Genomic DNA, 15,066 nt, shown 5'->3' on the forward strand with positions numbered 1-15,066 from the left:
ATGCTCAACATCCCTTATAATCAGGAAAATGCAAATTAAAACCACACTGAGCTACCACCTTACACCAGTAAGAATGGCACCTATCAAAAAACAAGCAACAATCAATGTTGGCAAGGATGTAGTGAAAAAGGAACTCTCCTACATTACTGGTGGGAATGCAAATTAGTCCAACCATTATGGAAAGCTCTCTAGAGGTTTTCTCAGTCTACTAAAAATTGACTACCATATGACCTGGCAATTCCACTCCTAGGGAATCTACCCAAAGGACACAAAAACATTGATTCAAAAGAGCACCTGTACACCTATGTTTATTGTAGCACTGTTTACAATAGTTAAAACCTGGAAACAACCCAAATACCCAAAAATAGATGACTGGATCAAGAAGATGTGGTATGTATACACAGTGGAATATTAGTCATCAATCAAAAAAGATAAACTCATGCCATTCGCAGCAATGTGGATGGAGCTAGAAGAAATTATGCTCAGTGCAATATGCCAGAAGGAAAAAGAAAAATATTGGATGGTTTCATTTATAACAGGAATATAGGGGAACCAAATAAGACATCAGTGTAAAAAAAATAATAACAGTACAAAACACAACAAAGCAAAAACAGACAATTATAAATCAGGGACATACTGCAGGGGAGGAGGAGGGAGAGGGATCAGAGGGAGGGAGGAAGGAGCACAGCAGACTGTGGTGATGGTGCACAGGTGCCTTGGGCAAGGAAATTCTATGGGGACTCAATCTGAGTGGGTGGGGGGAAGCAAATATTGTTTTAAAAGAAATAAAACCTCTGAAAAAATAAATTCAGGCTCTTTCATTTGTAGTTCTGGGTACAAGGATAATTTGCTTAATCTCGCACTCACTATACCATGGAAGAAATATGCTTTATAGGTCTGTTAGGATTTAAATGAAACAGTGTATGTGATTGGCATACTATGGGTACAAAGTAAATAGTAGTTTTCTTTTATATATAATAGGTCTAAGGATAAAATGATGAATTGTAACTACAGGTTCCTAAAGTTATGCTTCTAAACTTAGTCTAGAATGCCCAATTTATCGCTAAATGTGATTTATCAAAAATAAACTACACGTAACAATATGCATGAATCTTACAAACATAATGGTAGCAAAAGAAGCATATATTGAGTATATACTGCATCGTTCCATTTGTACATGGGGGGGAAGAGCATAATTAATTTATGGTGTTAGAGCTCAGGATAGTTGTTACCCATGTAGGGGGTTGGACTTAAAAAGGGTTAATGAACTTGCTTCCATGTTTCTGATAATGATAAAGATCTTTCTTTATCTGAATTGACTGCATGGATATAGTCACTTTGTGAAAATTCATCAAGCTGTACACTTATGAAGTGTGTAATTTATTTTATTCAGTCTCTATTTAAGTAAAAAATGATTTTTAAATTGTGGAGACAGTTATTACAGTAATAAACAAGAGCAATTGAGCAGCAATGTCACAAAGAGGACTGGTTCTACATAGAACCTCTTCTGCTTTGTAGGATTTACTGGGACGCTAATAAAGAAGAAAAGGGAGTAAATACAACAATCTGACCTCTAAGAAACTTAGGCAAATAATGGAAAATTTAAAAAAAAACATTGAAAGTATAGAAAGGTTTAATGCCTTTGATCTTTTGAGTTTGAAAAGATATTTTCCAGTACTACTACTGAATTTTAATTTTTATTTTTCAAGATGGAGCTCATACTGAATGTTGTTTAATGAAGGCTTCCACTGCTCTATGGACAATGTGAATCTTCAGTAATTTACTTCAACCTAAATTTTAGTGTACCCTGTTCTTTGCTGAATTTAAACTTCCTTTCACCAATTCCAGTTGGCAAGCTCCTTGGTGTCCCTCATTCTTAGATGGGTTTGTACCAACTAAGAATTTTATGTTCCAAAATTTAAAAAAATTTCAGCTCTACCTCCATTGGTCATTCCAATGAAGGTGATAGAAGTCTCTAAATTTACCTGCAGAAATGTCTTCAGTAACCTAAAGTTAGCTTTTTTAACCCCAAAGAAGCCTCTTATTGAGTACAATAATATTAAAAATGTAGGTAGAAGAGATTAAAATGATGCAAAGTAAATCTTAGATTTTCATAATTCTCTTATTTCATGTTAACTTTCAGCTTGGAACTTGGCTGTGCAATGTGACAAAGACCCAGTGACAATGAGAGAGTTTTTCATACTTTCTTATAAGGTAAATGTCTTGTAATAAGTATCTCATAACATGTATCACAACAAAGATATGACCACTGTGGCTATAATCAAGGGCTATATATTGAGTGAGATTGACTTTTGTTCTAGGAACTTTTACTATATGTCTAGGCAGGAATGACCTAAGGATAATTTGATTCCCTTAGAGTATAATGTGAGAACATAGAGAATCTTCTTGTACCAAAATATCACAAACAACTATTATGGAACCTGAAGTTCTATTCTAAGAAACTTATTCCTTTGCCTTCGAAAGAATTCCAGTCTCCCAGAGTCCTATATTAAAATATTATTTTTAAGAGGAGAATAATAAAGGAAGTTGTCAATTACTAAAACATTAAGAAGGGTGGTAAATATAGGTCTGTAAGAATATAGAACAGGTATCTGGGAACAACGGGATGAAAATGATGCTTTGGCTGTTTTTATAGTTTTTCCCACAGCAGGTTCTGTGTTTAAGGATTTGTGAGCTTATTTTCAATTATAAGCATTTTATTTATTTTATTTTTTATTTTTTAATTTTTTTTACATCATTGTTCATTTTTAAACAATATTTGCTTCCCCCCCACCCCTTCAGGTGTAGTCCCCATAGAATTTCCTTGCCCAAGGCACCCGTGCACCATCACCTCAGTCCCCTGTGCTCCTCCCTCCCTCCCTCTGATCCCTCTCCTCCTCCTCCCCTGCAGCATGTCTCTGATTTATAATCGTCCATTTTTGCTTTGTTGTGTTTTGTACTGTTACTATATTTTTTTTATACTGATGTCTTATTTGGGTCCCCTATATTCCTGCTATTAATGAAATCATCCGATATTTTTTTTTTCCTTCTGGCTTATTTCACTGAGCATAATTCCTTCTAGCTCCATCCATGTTGCTGCGAATGGTAGTAGTCATTAATGCCAGAAAGAGGATCAAATATTGATAAGGTACTTAAAAGATGGGGGTTAAGAATATTGCTCATAAAATACCGGATGGTCTCACTCATAGCAGGAATCTAGAAAACTTAAATAAGGGACTAGGAAAAAGAATAACTATAAGAAAGAAAATATCAAAATCAACAAACAACTATGAACCAGAGACACTCTATGGGGGGTGGGGGGCGAGGAAAGGAGGGGTGGGGTCAAAATAAGGGGGTTGTAATTGTATGGGGAATATAGAAATAAAATTTAAATTAAAAAAAAAGAATATTGCTCATACCCAGGGCCTCCCCTGGTGGCGCAGGCGATTGAGCACAGCACCGTGTAGCTGCCCGCAGCCTCTACAGCGCGGGTTCGATCCCAGCCAGCTGGCGAGAATCCCAAATGGCTCAGCAAACCTTTCCTGTCTTGCCAGCTGCTCCCCACAGCAGTTTATTTCAGTCAGTCTGCCTTTTCTGTTCTCTGCTCTGTCTCTGGTGAATCCTCTCACCCTCCCATGCCTCTGGCCTATACCCCAGTTCTTGTATGCATGAATAAATAAATCTTTAAAAAAAAAAAAGAATATTGCTCATACCCATTCAGGACTGCACAGTATGATATATTGAGATAGATTAAATGTTAACAATGTTAGAGCTGGAAAGAACTGAAGAGATAATCTAGCATAACTCCCTCATCTGATACATGAGTAACTTGAGAACATAGAGAGCTTGTGCTTGTATTGAAATGCTGTTAATTCAATGATGATAATGATCATGATCACTAAACATTTTGGAGATTAAGAGATAGTCTTTGTAAGTTTGGGTACAATTGCCACTTTAATTAGATAAAATACATTTGAGTTGTGAAAATTTTTTCCCTTTTTTAAAGATTTATTTTTTTATGAATATGAGAGCTGGGGTACAGGCCAGAGGTATGGGAGGGGTGAGAGGATTCACCAGAGACAGATTGGGGAACAGAACAGGTAGATTGACCAAAGTACACTTCTGAGGGGAGCAGTGGGCTAGTCAAGAGAGGTCTGCTGCACCATGTGGGTTGCTTGCCGGCAGGCTGGGGGGATTGAATTTATGCTGCAGAAGCTGCGGACAGCCTCACAGGCTGCATCTTAACCCCTTGCGCCACCAGGGAGGCCCTTTAGTTGTGAAATTTGTGATAGCACCAGTAAGATTACATGTGAGAACCCCAAGTGGCCTACAGTTTTATTATAGTAGAAAGTTGGGAGTTCTTTTTTAAAGCTAGAGGATATGGCTCAATCAGATGAAGTTATGCCTATTGCCTCTCAAGAAATGATAGACTTTTTATACTATGACAATATACGTACTAATTTCAGCTCTTTTCAATACAAAGGGGAAATCGATTTGCAAGGGGAAAAATCACTTCGAAATAATAACATAAACCAAGAAGTAAATCACTAGATAGAAATACAGGGCCAAATGACAGTACTTGTCACTGGCAAAAATAGGAAAATTGTGAAGAAATAAGGCTCTCTATCTCTGAGAAAGTGCTTTAAAAACAATGGTAAGTGATATAAAATCACAATTATAAATGAATGGTAGAGTCCATATCATTTTTAAGGTGTGCTGTGCTTTCCCAGCTGAATTTTCTCATTCAGACAGAATGTTGCTGATTTTCATTCTTCTTGCCTGTGTTCACCTGGTAGAATTCTCACTATTCATTGATGTTCTGGTTATTTCTTATCAGCTGTCCCAGTTTTGTCCTTCTGATCAAGTAATTCTGATTACACAGAAAACATGTTTACTTATGGCAGCTGCAGTTGATCTAGAGCAAGGGAAAAAAGCTTCAACAACTATTGAGCAGGTAATGTGCAACCTTCAAAGAAAAGGCTAGAGTTCAGTGTGCTATTTGGTATGTTTGCTTTCCCTGATGCAGTTCTTTTTGATTCTCCTTTGAGAACCCTTTCCTTCATTCCAACAGCATCTTGATTTCAAAGGTTTGTATTGACAAATTTCTTCCTAAGGAAAGGTGACCTTTGTCTTGTCCTCTTCAATGTGATTGAATATATCTTCTTTTGAAAATCCTTTCTGAATCTGTTTTTAAATGTTCTTTAACCACTCTTTCCAAATCTGTTTTTAAATATTCTTTATATTCATCATCTTCCTATGATCATATATGGTCCATAGGAGTTTTCTCTATTTTTATTTCCTTTAACACATGCTCTAAGGAAAAACTTATCTACTTCTACAGCTTTGATAACCATATGAAATTATTTACTTGGCTTTTCTTCACTGCACTGGGTTGTTGTTGTTGTGGTGTTTTTTTTTTTTTGGCCCACATCCTTAAATATTTCATCATTTTCTCTAACAAGACAAAATTCCTACCTTTGCCTGAATTAATATGAATATGAATATGAATATTTCAGTCTCCCATATCCCTTTATTGTCTTTAGCTCTTTACCTTCTATCTTTCAAGCAAAGAAAATTGTTTCCCAGTTATACCACTAGCAGTTTTGGTATGATTTTTAAGATCTAGATCTCTGCTTTCTCCCCTCTTAGCTGGACAAAGAAACCTTTCTAATTTTCCAGACTTGTCAACTTCTTTTTTTTCCAATTGGCATAAAATTCTTCTTGCTGTGTATTCTCTTCCTTCTCTTAGTCTCTACTTTCATATTATTCTTGAGATCTGGAACAAACTCTTAGCAGATCTTTATCAATATATTTCCCTTCTTTTCTCCTTTCTTTTTAAGTTCAACTTGAAACACATTTGAGTAGCATGCACGCTGCAAGGTACTGTTTATAAAAAAGATAAAATCTTGTTCTTTAGGAGTAAAGAGGCCTCATTTTAGAAATATTTCCATTGCAAAAGAAGAGGAAAAAAAAAATCTATGTGTCCCTGAGCAAAACCAAAAGCAATGATTTTGCTTAACAAATAAGGGTAAAGGTCCCTTATTTAAGTTTTCTAGATTCCTGCTATGAGTGAGACCATCCGGTATTTTTCTTTTTCTTTTTGGCTTATTTCGCTGAGCATGATCGGAAAATGAATATAAGAAAGTGAAAATCAAAATCAACAAAAAACTATGAACCAGAGACACTTTTTGGGGGGTGGGGGGCGGGAGGGGAAGGATTGGGGTCAGAATGGGGCGTTTGCAATTGTATGGGGGAATATAAAAATAAAATTTAATATTTAAAAAAAAAATAAATAGAGATTACTGAGATGAAAAAAAAAAAAAAACAAATAAGGGTAAAGGGCCTCCCCTGGTGGCGCAGGCGGTTGAGTGCCAGGCTGTGAAGCTGTCCACAGTCTCTGCAGGGCCAGTTCGATCCCAGCCGGCCATTGAGGGTCACATATGGCACTGCAGACCTTTCCTGTCTCACCTGCTGCTCCCCTCAGCAGGATACTTCATCAGTCTGCCTGTTCTGTTCCCCGCTCTGTCTCTGGTGAATCCTCTCACCCTCCTGCGAATCTGGCCTATACCCTGGTTCTTGTATAAATAAAATAAATAAATCTTAAAAAAAAAAACAAGGGTAAAGTTAATTTTATGCTTATTAGGGTCTTTTGCTTAACTGAAAAATGGTAATAACATTTTATTTTTGCATAGTGCTTTTAATTTCGTAAATGTTTTTTCTTCTTTTAGATTGGTGGTACTAACTTTGTTAAATTTTGTATTTCAGTGAATAGAAATCAAATTGATGTGAGAGAAATTTCACTAACCCGCTATCCCGTATGTCCCTTGACCTTTTCTCCTTCATTCCACCTACCCTCTTAACCTCAGGAAGTTCATTTTGTTTATTAATGTCTGCTAGTTTTATAGGCATTTTACTTTGTCTAATCATTCACTCTGTAAATGCCCAATATTTGTCTTTGTCATTTTGACTTGCTTTACTGCACGTGGTTCCCTTGAACTCCTTCCATTGTGTTAGCAATAGCATTTTGTCTTCCCTTATGACTAAATAGTATTCCATTGTGTGGATATGCCATATCTTCTTGATTCCATCTTCAGTTATGGACATTTAGGTTGCTTCCACGCCCCAGCTATTGTAAACTGTGCTTCAATAAACATAGTTTTTAAAATATTTTTGAGTTGATACTTTCATGTTCTTTGGATAGATGCCCAGGAGTGTGATTGCTGGGTTGTACGGTATAACCATTTTTAATTTTTTAAGATAAATGCTCATCATTCTTCAAAATGGCTACAGCATTTTATATTCCTACCATCAGTGTAGTATGGTCCCTCTTTCTTCAGCACTTCTTGTTAGGGTCCTTTTAGTATCTACCATTCTCATAGATGTGAGATGATGCCTTGTTATGGTTTTAACTCTTAAGTTTGCTTTCCCTGATGCAGTTCTTTTTTTTCCCTTAAAGAATCCTTTCCTTCATTCCAGCAGCATCTGGATTTCAAAGGTTTGTACTTGCATTAAACATAATCCTTAATTTTTTCCCTTAAAACTTCTTTATTTTGTGTTCTTTCTCTTGTACACTCTCTTGTTTCCTAAGAACTCTCTAACCTAGTAATACTTTTATACACTTCTTCACTTTTGAAAGGGTATCTGTTTAGATCATTGAAGTTGCATTTCCTTCATCATCTAAATGTGGTCCTTGTGAATTAGACTGTGGTGCTCTGTCTCTTTAATGAAGATTTGTTGGTTGAATTTTATAATATTCACTTGTTCTTTGTTCTCTAAATCCTCATAAAATAGAAGATTTCCAAATAAATAAATGATGATGGAATATAGATAGACTGTATAGTCCTATCAATATTGTCCCTATTCTCCTGAGTATGAGCCAGGGGGGCGAGGGAGTACTTTAGAAATATATAGAGTAATTATCATTTATCAAGGAACAACATATTTTTCTTAGAACAAGAATAGATAAAATACTGCTAACTGGGCCTCCCCAATGGCTCAGCGGTTGAGCGCTAGGTTGCGAAGCTGCCCGCGACCTCTGCGGTGCCGGTTTGATCCCCGGCTGCTCCCCGGCCACTGGAGGAGGGTCCCACATGGTGCGCAGACCTCTCCTGCCGCCCGCTGCTCCCCTCAGCAGTGTACTTCGGTCCTTCTGCCTGCTCTGCTCCCCGCTCTGGCTCTGGTGAATTCTCTCACCCTCCGGCGCTTCTGACTGTACCCAGTGCATGTATAAACAAAACAAACAAACAAACAAACAAACAAATAAATAAATAAAACATGCCTCTATTTAATAAATAAATAAATAAACTGCTAACTGGCATAACCAGGCCCATGCCTGTTTTTGTACAACCTGAGATTTAAGCAGAGTTTTTACATTTGTAAAAGTTTATAAATGAGAGTAAAGAAAAATATGTGAAAGAGAGTTTATGTGACTGCAAAAGCGTGAAATATTTACAGTATGGCCTTTTACATGAAAGTATCCTGACTCCCGTCCTCAGTTATTTTTAACATACTTATTGAAGTATAATTCATAAGCCTTACAATTCACCCATTTAAAGCATATAGTTTAATGAGTCAAGTTAAATGGTGGCAGAATAAAGATCTTGGCTCATCTGCTGCATATAATCACAACTAAATTGCAGCAGCAAAATATATCCATTAAAGATAAACAGATAGGACTACTGCATACTTCAGGACAAATGGCCTGGCGGAAAGGGGGCCAAAATCAAGACAACAAAGGAATGCTTTTCCTAACCAGATCCTAAACACCTGGACCTTCATAACAGTAGCTCATGTACTAGAATAAGGCTTCATACTAGAAAAGCAAAGAGAACAATCCCCAGCTTGTGACTGTCTCAACAATAATCCTCACCTAGCACTAATTCTAGTGTTCAAATACAGGCTGTAAATTTATGCAGTCATGATGCTATATGAAACATTCAGGCCAAGGATTGGCCTACGGGAAGTGATGATGTGTATCCCCACCATATAACTTGGATACCTGCAGCAAAGTTGGAAGCTTGAAAACTTGATCATCACTAGAGCTGACCTTTCAGTGTCGTATTGCCAGTACCCAGTGCCCCTGTGATTTGAACAGCACAAATGTAGCAGTCTATAGCAGACACCCAGATCTTGGATAAGAAAACATGGATTTTATCAACTCCTTGTAGAAAGTGTATACTTCCAATTTACTACCACAGAGGAAACTTCCTATAAAAACTAAAAATGAACAGACTAAAGAACATATCCCAAATGGTGGAGTGAAGAAAAAAAAACCCTGAGAAAAGTCTCAATTCAGCAGAACTCAGAAAAAGAGTTTAAGGTAAAAATTATTACCATGGTTGTAGAGTTAAGAAAAACAATGGATGATGTAAAAAAGGAACACAATAAAGATTGAGAAAATACAAGAGTGGTACAACTAGAACTAACAGATCTAAAAACCACTGTAATTAAATTTAAAATAGAGGACCTCATCTCACTCATAGCAGGAATCTAGAAAACTTAAATAAGGGACCAGGAAAAGAATAACTATAAGAAAGAAAATATCAAAATCAACAAACAACTATGAACCAGAGACACTCTATGGAGGGTGGGGGGTGGGGAAAGGAGGGATTGGGGTCAAAATAAGGGGGCTGTAATTGTATGGGGAATATAAAAATAAAATTTAAATAAATAAAATAAAATAGAGGACCTCAACAGAACACAAATGCAAATAATGGAGAGAATCAGTGAACTCTAAAGCACAATGTGGAAGAGCATACAGATAGGACAATAAAGAGAAAAAGAATTTTAAAAAATGTAAACAGGCGTGCAGGGGAGCACGTCCCCGGCACCGGCATTTTGCAGCAGGGACCTTTCTTGCTGGAGACTGTGTGAACCCAGCAGAAGGCTCACCGAGGAGACAGAGGTTAAGCTGGGAGGCTTGCCCACGCTGGGCACCTTCTAGCCTGCAGTTCCAGCCCAGAGGGGAGCAGCACCCACCGCTGGGGCAGACCGGGCGTGCAGGGGAGCGTGTTCCCGCATCTCCATTTTGCAGCAGGGACCTTTCTTGCTGGAGACTGTGTGAACCCAGCAGAAGGCTCACCGAGGAGACAGAGGTAAGCTGGGAGGCTTGCCCATGCCAGGCACCTTCTAGCCTGCAGTTCCAGCCCAGAGGGGAGCAGCACCCAACGCTGGGGCAGACCGGGCATGCAGGGGAGCGCGTTCCCGCATCGCCATTTTGCAGCAGGGACCTTTCTTTGCTGGAGACTTGTGAACCCAGCAGAAGTTCCCCAGAGGAGCCAGTGGTGAGCTGGGAAGGTCGCCCAAGATGCCGGCCAGTACCAGCAACACAGTGTCACAAGGAATAAGGCAAATTAGAAAACAGGCAGTAGGGAGTAGAAAAACCACATGCAACCCAGCAACTCCTCAGCAAAAAAGCACACCTCAAAAAGAAAACCATCTACCAGATTGCAACAACAGTAACTTGGAAGAACTTCTGAGCCTTCCAGATAGAGAATTTAAAATTGCTGTGATTAAAAAACTGACAGAAGTCATAAAGGAAAACAATGATAAGGGGAAAATAATTAATGACCAGAAGAATGAAATTGAGTCCCTAAAGAGGGAAGTAAAAGAAATGCAGGAGATCAAAGAATTAATGGAGATGCTAAAGAACTCTGGGAAAAGCAATGAAAGCAGAATAGATGAAATGGAAGAACGAATAAGTACTCTTGAAGACACAGAAATAAAAAGAACTAAAACAGAAAAGGAAGGAGAAGTATGAAGGAAAAAGACCGAAGAAAGACTTCGGGAACTATCTGACTCCATGAGGAAAGGAAATATAAGAGTTATAGGAATCCCAGAAGGAGAGGAGAGAGATGTAGGAACAGAGAAAATATTCATGGATATAATTGAAGAGAACTTCCCAAACGCGAAGAAGGATCTGAAAATTGATATACAAGAAGCAAGAAGAACACCAAACTTCCATGATGAAAGGAAAAATACAGCAAGACACATAATAGTAAAGCTCCCAAGAATCCAAGACAAGGAAAAAATAATGAAACTAACAAGAGGGAAGAAACAGATAACATTCAAAGGGAAACCAATCAGACTGACATCAGACTTCTCTGAAGAAACACTACGGGCAAGGAGAGAGTGGAGGGACATAGTCAACAGACTCCAAGAAAACAGATGCCAACCAAGAATACTCTATCCCGCAAAGCTCTCCTTCTTCTTTGAAGAAAGAATAAGGACCTTCCCAGACAAACAGAAACTCTGGAATTTTATTACAACTAAACCCCCACTCCAAAAAATACTACAAGGAGTCCTAAAGCCAGAACCTCAGAGGGACGAATAACAACAAAAGAAGGCCAAAGAAAGTTATTAAAAGAATAAATAAATAAAATCAAAGGAAAGACAAACACAATGGCAAATACAGATGCTAACATATCAATACTAACTCTAAATGTAAATGGACTAAACTCTCCAATAAAAAGACACAGAGTTGCAGGCTGGATTAAGAAACAAAACCCAACCTTTTGCTGTCTCCAGGAAACACATTTAGCTGCAAAAGATAAAAATAGACTCAAAGTTAAAGGATGGAAAACAATTCTACAAGCAAATGGACCAAAAAAGAAGGCAGGAACAGCTATACTCATATCAGATAAAACAGATTTCAAACTTAAAAAGATAAAAGAGACCCCAGTGGTCATTACATTATGATCAAGGGGACAATACTTCAAGTAGAAATAACCCTCATTAACATATATTCACCAAACGAAGGAGCACCAAAATATATCAGACAACTATTGGCATCTCTGAAAACAGACATCAGAGAAAACACATACGTAGTGGGAGACTTCAACACACCACTATCAACAATGGATAGATCAACAAGACAAAAAATAAGTAAAGACACTAAAGCTCTAAATAAGGATCTAAAGTGCTTGGGCTTAACAGACATATATAGAACACTAAACCCAAAAAAATCTGAGTATACATTTTTCTCAAGTGCACACGGATCATTCTCTAGGATCGATCATATACTGGGGCACAAGACAAACATCAACAGATACACCAAGATTGAAATCATACCAACCATCTTTTCTGACCATGAAGGCATCAAACTAGAAATAAACCATAAAAAGAAGGCAAGGTACTCTCCTACCTCGTGGAGATTGAAACCCACACTACTGGAAGTCCACTGGACTAACGAGGAGATAAAAGAAGAAATTAAAACATTCTTTGAATTGAATGACAAGGAGGACACCAATTTCCTAAATGTATGGGATGCAGCAAAAGCAGTAATAAGAGGAAAATATATAGCAATAGATGCTCACATCAAGAAACAAGAAAGAACTCAAAGAAACAACCTAATCTCGAAGCTCAAACATCTAGAAAAAGAACAACAAAAAATCCCCAAAACCAGCAGAAGAAAAGAAATAATAAAAACCAAAGCAGAAATAAATGAAATCGAAACTAAAAAAACAATCCAAAAGATCAATGAAACCAAGAGCTGGTTCTTCGAAAAAATAAATAAAATAGATAAACCCCTAGCCAGGCTCACAAGGGCAAAAAGGGAGAAAGCACAAATAAATAGGATAATAAATGAAAGAGGAGAAATCACAACGGACACAGCAGAAATCAAAAGAATAATTAATAACTACTATGAACAGTTATATGGAAACAAGTTCAACAATCTAGAGGAGATGGACAAATTCCTACAACTCTACAATCACCCAAAGCTAGATAAAGAAGAAATAGAACACCTAAACAGACCAATTACAATGAGCGAAATTGAAATGGTAATCAAAAACCTCCCCAAAAACAAAAGCCCAGGACCTGATGGATTTACAAATGAATTCTACCAAACATTCAGAAACGAATTGGTGCCTATCCTTCACAAACTCTTCAAAAAATTGAGAAGGAAGGTATAATACCTAACACGTTCTATGAAGCCAACATTACACTAATACCGAAACAGAACAAGGACAACACAAAAAATGAAAACTATAGGCCAATCTCCCTAATGAACACTGATGCAAAAATCCTCAATAAAATTTTAGCTATCAGAATCCAACAGTGTATCCATAAGGTAATTCACCACGACCAAGTACGATTCATTCCAGGGACACAAGGATGGTTTAACATCCGAAAATCAATCAACGTTATCCAACACATCAACAAAAAGAAATATAAAAACCATATGATAATATCAATAGATGCTGAGAAAGCTTTCGACAAAGTGCAACACCCATTCATGATAAAAGCCCTTGAAATTCTTGGGATACAAGGAACGTACCTCAACATCATAAAGGCCATATATGACAAGCCAACAGCCAGTATCATTCTCAATGGTGAAAAGCTGAAAGCAATTCCATTAAGATCTGGAACAAGACAAGGATGTCCACTTTCACCACTGCTTTTCAATATAATACTGGAAGTCCTAGCCAGAGCAATAAGACAAGAGAAAGACATCCAAGGAATCCAAATAGGAAAAGAAGAAGTCAAACTATCACTCTTTGCAGATGATATGAATAATATACATAGAGAACCCAAAAACTCCCACAGAAAAACTAATTCAACTCATCAATAGTTCAGTAAAGTGGCAGGATACAAAATCAACACGCAAAAGTCAGTAGCCTTCCTATACACAAACAATAAATCTGAAGAAGAACAAATAAAAAAAACCATCCCTTTTATTATTGAAATAAAAAATATCAAATATTTGGGAATAAATCTAACAAAAGAGGTAAAGGACCTATACAAAGAAAACTATAAAACACTGTTAAAAGAAATAGAAGACACAAAGAAATGGAAAAACATCCCCTGCTCATGGATTGGGAGAATAAACATTATTAAAATGGCCATCCTTCCAAAAGCAATATACAGATTCAATGCTATTCCAATCAAAATTTCAATGTCATTCTTCAAAGAAATAGAACAATTATTGATGAAATTCATATGGAATCACAAAAAACCCCGAATAGCCAAAGCTCTCCTGAAAAAAAGAAGGGAATGGAGGCATCACACTCCCAGACTTCAAACTCTACTACAAAGCCATAATCATCAAAACTGCATGGTATTGGAACAAGAACAGACATACAGACCAATGGAATCGAATAGAAAATCCAGAAATAAACCACAGATTTATGGTCAACTAATCTTTGACAAAGGAGCAAAGACTATGCATTGGAGCAAAGAAAGTTTGTTCAATAAATGGTGCTGGGAAAACTGGGTCGCTACATGCAAAGAATGAAGCTTGACCACTACCTCACACCATACACAAAAATCAACTCAAAATGGATTAAAGAACTAGACATAAGACCTGAAACCATAAAATACATAGAAGGAAATATAGGCAAAACACTACGTGATTTGCATATCAAAGACATCTTTACAGACACATCACCCAAAGCAGTGATAGTGAAGGCAAAGATAAACAGCTGGGACTACATCAAATTAAAGAGCTTCTGCACAGCAAAAGAGACAATAACAAAAACAAAGAGAAACCCCACCACCTGGGAGAAAATTTTTGCACACAACACTAATGATAAAGGACTGATCACAAAAATCTGCAAAGAGCTGATGAGACTCAACAACAACAAAGAAAATAATCCAGTCAAAAAATGTACAGAGGAGCTAAAAAGAAACTTCTCTGAAGAGGAAATGTGAATGGCCAACAGGCATATGAAAAAATGTTCAACATCACTTGCAATCAGGGAAATGCAAATCAAAACTACCATGAGATACCATCTTACACCAGTGAGAATGGCACATATTAAAAAAAACTAGCAACAACAAATGTTGGCGAGGTTATGGAGAAAAAGGAACTCAGCATTCAAAAAAGATAAACACATGCAATTTGCTGCAACATGGATGGCGCTGGAAGGGATCATGCTCAGCGAAATAAGCCAAAAAGAAAAAGAAAAATACCGGATGGTCTCACTCATAGCAGGAATCTAGAAAACTTAAATAATGGACCAGGAAAATGAAAAACTATAAGAAAGTGAAAATCAAAATCAACAAAAAACTATGAACCAGAGACACTTTTAGGGGGGGCGGGGCGGGAGGGGAGGGATTGGGGTCAGA

The 15,066-nt window shown here is 37.3% G+C and overlaps 1 protein-coding gene across 1 annotated transcript in view; it reads left to right on the top strand.

Moving 5' to 3' along the window:
* The first annotated feature begins 939 nt into the window (after positions 1–939).
* The window catches only part of LOC119245629 (testis-expressed protein 11), a 64,730-nt gene continuing 50,603 nt past the window's right edge, over positions 940–15,066 (top strand). Inside the window, exons 1-3 of the mRNA XM_054695893.1 lie at positions 940–943; positions 2,144–2,214; positions 4,838–4,954. Coding sequence (XP_054551868.1) covers positions 940–943; positions 2,144–2,214; positions 4,838–4,954 — 192 coding nt within the window. The remainder of the gene's footprint in view (positions 944–2,143; positions 2,215–4,837; positions 4,955–15,066) is intronic.

This window comes from Talpa occidentalis, unplaced genomic scaffold (assembly GCF_014898055.3).
Source record: "Talpa occidentalis isolate TD23 unplaced genomic scaffold, MPIMG_talOcc4v2.1 talOcc4.15, whole genome shotgun sequence".
In the NCBI taxonomy this organism is placed as follows: domain Eukaryota; kingdom Metazoa; phylum Chordata; class Mammalia; order Eulipotyphla; family Talpidae; genus Talpa; species Talpa occidentalis.